This window comes from Athene cunicularia (genome assembly GCF_003259725.1).
Source record: "Athene cunicularia isolate RWA chromosome 28 unlocalized genomic scaffold, athCun1 chr28_part2, whole genome shotgun sequence".
NCBI classification, from domain to species: domain Eukaryota; kingdom Metazoa; phylum Chordata; class Aves; order Strigiformes; family Strigidae; genus Athene; species Athene cunicularia.
Genome location: NW_020799140.1, coordinates 8,269 through 11,327, shown reverse-complemented (window position 1 = coordinate 11,327; position 3,059 = coordinate 8,269). Strand labels below are relative to the sequence as shown.

At 60.3% G+C, this 3,059-nt stretch overlaps 1 protein-coding gene across 1 annotated transcript; it reads left to right on the top strand.

Annotated features, from left to right (window-relative positions):
- Nucleotides 1-35: 35 nt before the first annotated feature.
- Nucleotides 36-3,010, top strand: LOC113489504 (protein ANTAGONIST OF LIKE HETEROCHROMATIN PROTEIN 1-like). The gene is made up of 2 exons (XM_026865240.1): nucleotides 36-69; nucleotides 1,079-3,010. The coding sequence occupies exons 1-2, from the start codon at nucleotides 64-66 to the stop codon at nucleotides 2,195-2,197; spliced, it is 1,125 nt and encodes a 374-aa protein (XP_026721041.1). The 5' UTR covers nucleotides 36-63; the 3' UTR covers nucleotides 2,198-3,010.
- The last annotated feature ends 49 nt before the right edge of the window (nucleotides 3,011-3,059 follow it).

Below are 3,059 nucleotides of genomic sequence, written 5' to 3'. Positions count from 1 at the left end.
GCGATCGGTGGCGGACTGGGAGGACGAGGGGACGTGGGGACAGGCCACGTGGGGACGGGGGGGATGGAGGTCAGGAGGGACACGGGAGGACACGCGTGTCACGGGGACACAAAGGATGGGGGACACAGGCGGCCTGTGGGACATCGGACACACGGACGTGAAGGATGTGGGATGGAAAGGACACGGCGGGGACGCAGGCCCTGGGGACACAAAAAACGGGGAACGGGGGGGATGTGCAGGACACAAAGTACAGAGACAGGAAGGATGGGGGGACACAGAGGTCACGAGGAGGACACAGGTCGCAGGGACACAAAGGGCGCTGGACATGGGGCACACAAAAGACACGTGGTGGACGCAGAGGTCACAAAGGGAACATGGGGGATAGGGGGGACACGAAGACAAGGACACAAAGGATGGGGGGGCCTGAAGGACAGGGGACTTGAAGGACACAAGATTTGAACCCAGTCACAAAGGACTGGGGATGCTGAGGACATGAAGGAGGGGGTGACATGAAAGGTGGGGGACAAAAAGGATGGGGGATATCAAGGGCTTGGGTACACGTGGCAGCAAGGACAAGCAGTTGGGGGGGGAACGTGGGAAACCCACTTCCCTGGGCAGTTGCCAAGGAAGGTGAAAAAAAGCTTCTTTTTCGTTTAAAGATGTTTTTAAGAATTTAGTAACAGAATTCTCGTAGAGGGGCCAGGAGTGTGGGTGGTCACTGCACCTTCCAAATCATGACCAAGTCTGCAGTTCACTTGGTTGCAGGAAAGCAATGAATACTGGTTAAAAAATAAACCCACAGAATAAGTGGCCACCCCAAAAGGGGACTTTTCTAGAAGGCTCCTCATCTGCAGCACCTGAACATCTTCACAACTATTGCCTGCAGGGTGTTTTGCAGTGGGGTTTCCCAGGAACAGGAAATTTGATCCAGTGGTAGTGCTGGTCGAGACCACTGGGCACGTGGCACCGGGTGTCCTCCCTGCCTTGAGCAGGTCACTTGAGCAGGGTGGTCTTCAGAGGGGGGGGTCCCAGGGGAACCACTGTCTCACGCTCCTCTTGTCTCCCCATCGTGCTGCAGCTCCTGATCGCTCGTCGGAGGAGAACCAGCTGCTACTTCTACCCCCGTGCCTGGCCCAGTGTCAGGAGCGCGGACTGGTGGGAGCGGGTGGTCCTCAAGGAGTTTGGGCCCCAGGACTGGCTGGAGAAGTTTCGGATGTCCAGGGAAACCTTCTTCTACATCTGCAACCAGCTGCGGCCTGGGCTGGCTCCGCACAGTGCCCACTTCCACCCCACCCTGCCCCTGGAGAAGAGGGTGGCTGTGGCCCTGTGGCACTTGGCCACCAACGTGGAGTACCAGACTCTCAGCCCGCTCTTCGGCGTTGGGCCCTCCACGGTGCAGACGTGTGTCCGGGAGGTGAGCTATGCTGTTGTCTTGCTGCTGAAGCCTGTCTACCTCCGGCTGCCCAACGAGAAGGAGCTGGAGAACATGGTGCGCATCTTCCGCACCCGCTGGGGCTTCCCGCATTGCATCGGTGCCCTGGACAGCCTTCACATCCCCATCCACCCGCCCCTGCGCCTCAGCGCTGACTACTGCAACGGCCAGGGCTGGCACTCCATCCTGACACAGGCCACCGTGGATGGGCTGGGCCAGTTCTGGGATGTCTCCACTGCCTTCCCCGGCAGCATGGAGAACAGCGCGGTTCTGGAGAGCTCCAGCCTGTGGGTGCTGGCCAAGGAGGGCCGGCTGTGCCCCAACCCTCCTAAGCACTTCATGGGGAAGGCACAGAAGTACGTGCTGCTGGGTGATGCCACCTACCCCTTGCAAGACTGGATCCTCAAGCCCTACCAGGAGGACGAGAACCTCACCCAGCGGCAGCTGCAGTTCAACTACCGCCTGAAGCGGGCGCACAGCGTGATCGAGAATGCCTTCCTGCGCCTGAAGGCACGCTGGCAGATCCTCCTCAAGTGCGATGACTGCAGCCTGGAGCTGCTGCCCACCCTCGTCCTTGCTTGCTGCATCCTGCACAATGTCTGTGAAGCCCATGACAACCCCTTCAATGAAGAGTGGCTGGAGGGCACCGAGCCGACTGAGCTGCCTAAGCCCTGCCAGCCCGCGCCTGCTGCCATGGAGGACAGCCAGGCCGAGCAAGTGCGTGAGCTGATGTGCCAGTACTTCGAGAGCTGCGGGGAGGGCTGATGGGGCCGGAGGGGAGAAGCAGCCCTGCGCATCCTTGCTCGCAGACTTCCCGTGGACTCTGGCAAACATTGGCCCAGCAGTACCGGGCTGTTCAGCAAAGGACTGCACCCTGTCACCTCTGTGGAAGGCTGCCAGCAGAGTGAGGAAGGCTGCTGGCTGCAGTGGCTGTTCCTGGGGTGGGGAGGGGGGTGGCTGTGTCATGCTCACGCTGGTTTTGCCACAGTGGTTTCAGGCAGTGGAATGTATTTTGTGCCCTTCCTCTCTTCCAGGATTTGAGCAGTCTAGTGGTGTGTTGTGTGCTGCATGAGTAAAGTGGGGATTGGGGCTGGGTGAGGGAGAGGGCTGCCTGGGTCTCCCTTTCCTGGGAGCATGTTTCTATCCTGAGGCCCCTCCGTCAGGCCGAAACCAGCAGGAGGCTGGAAATAAGGTGGCAAAATCCCCTCGAAGGTATGAAACTTGCTGCGTAAACATACTTGGGAGGGGAAGGGACGGAAAAGGCAGAGCAGAGGGCTGGCACCAGCCTGGAATTAAATTGCATTTGCAACCTCCTGGCAGCACGTGCTCCCCTCAGGGGAAGCGGGCTGGGCTTCGGCAGCCGGGTGTCCCTCCTCACCCCTCTCCGGAGGGGTTTGCTCTGAAGGTTCATGGCTCAGCCTCAGAGATCCTCCCCATCCCACCCACCAGCTCTTTCTGCCGGCGCCTCTGATCTCTGATCCCAGCCCGGCTGCAGCGTGAGCAGAAACGTGCCGCTCTGCCCCGGGACCGTCTGAGAAATCGAGTGCCTGTGGTTTATTCCCGCCGTCGTGCCGCAGGCAGGAGCCCGGTGGCACTCTGCTGGTCCCGGGCAGGGCCGCAGCGCAGC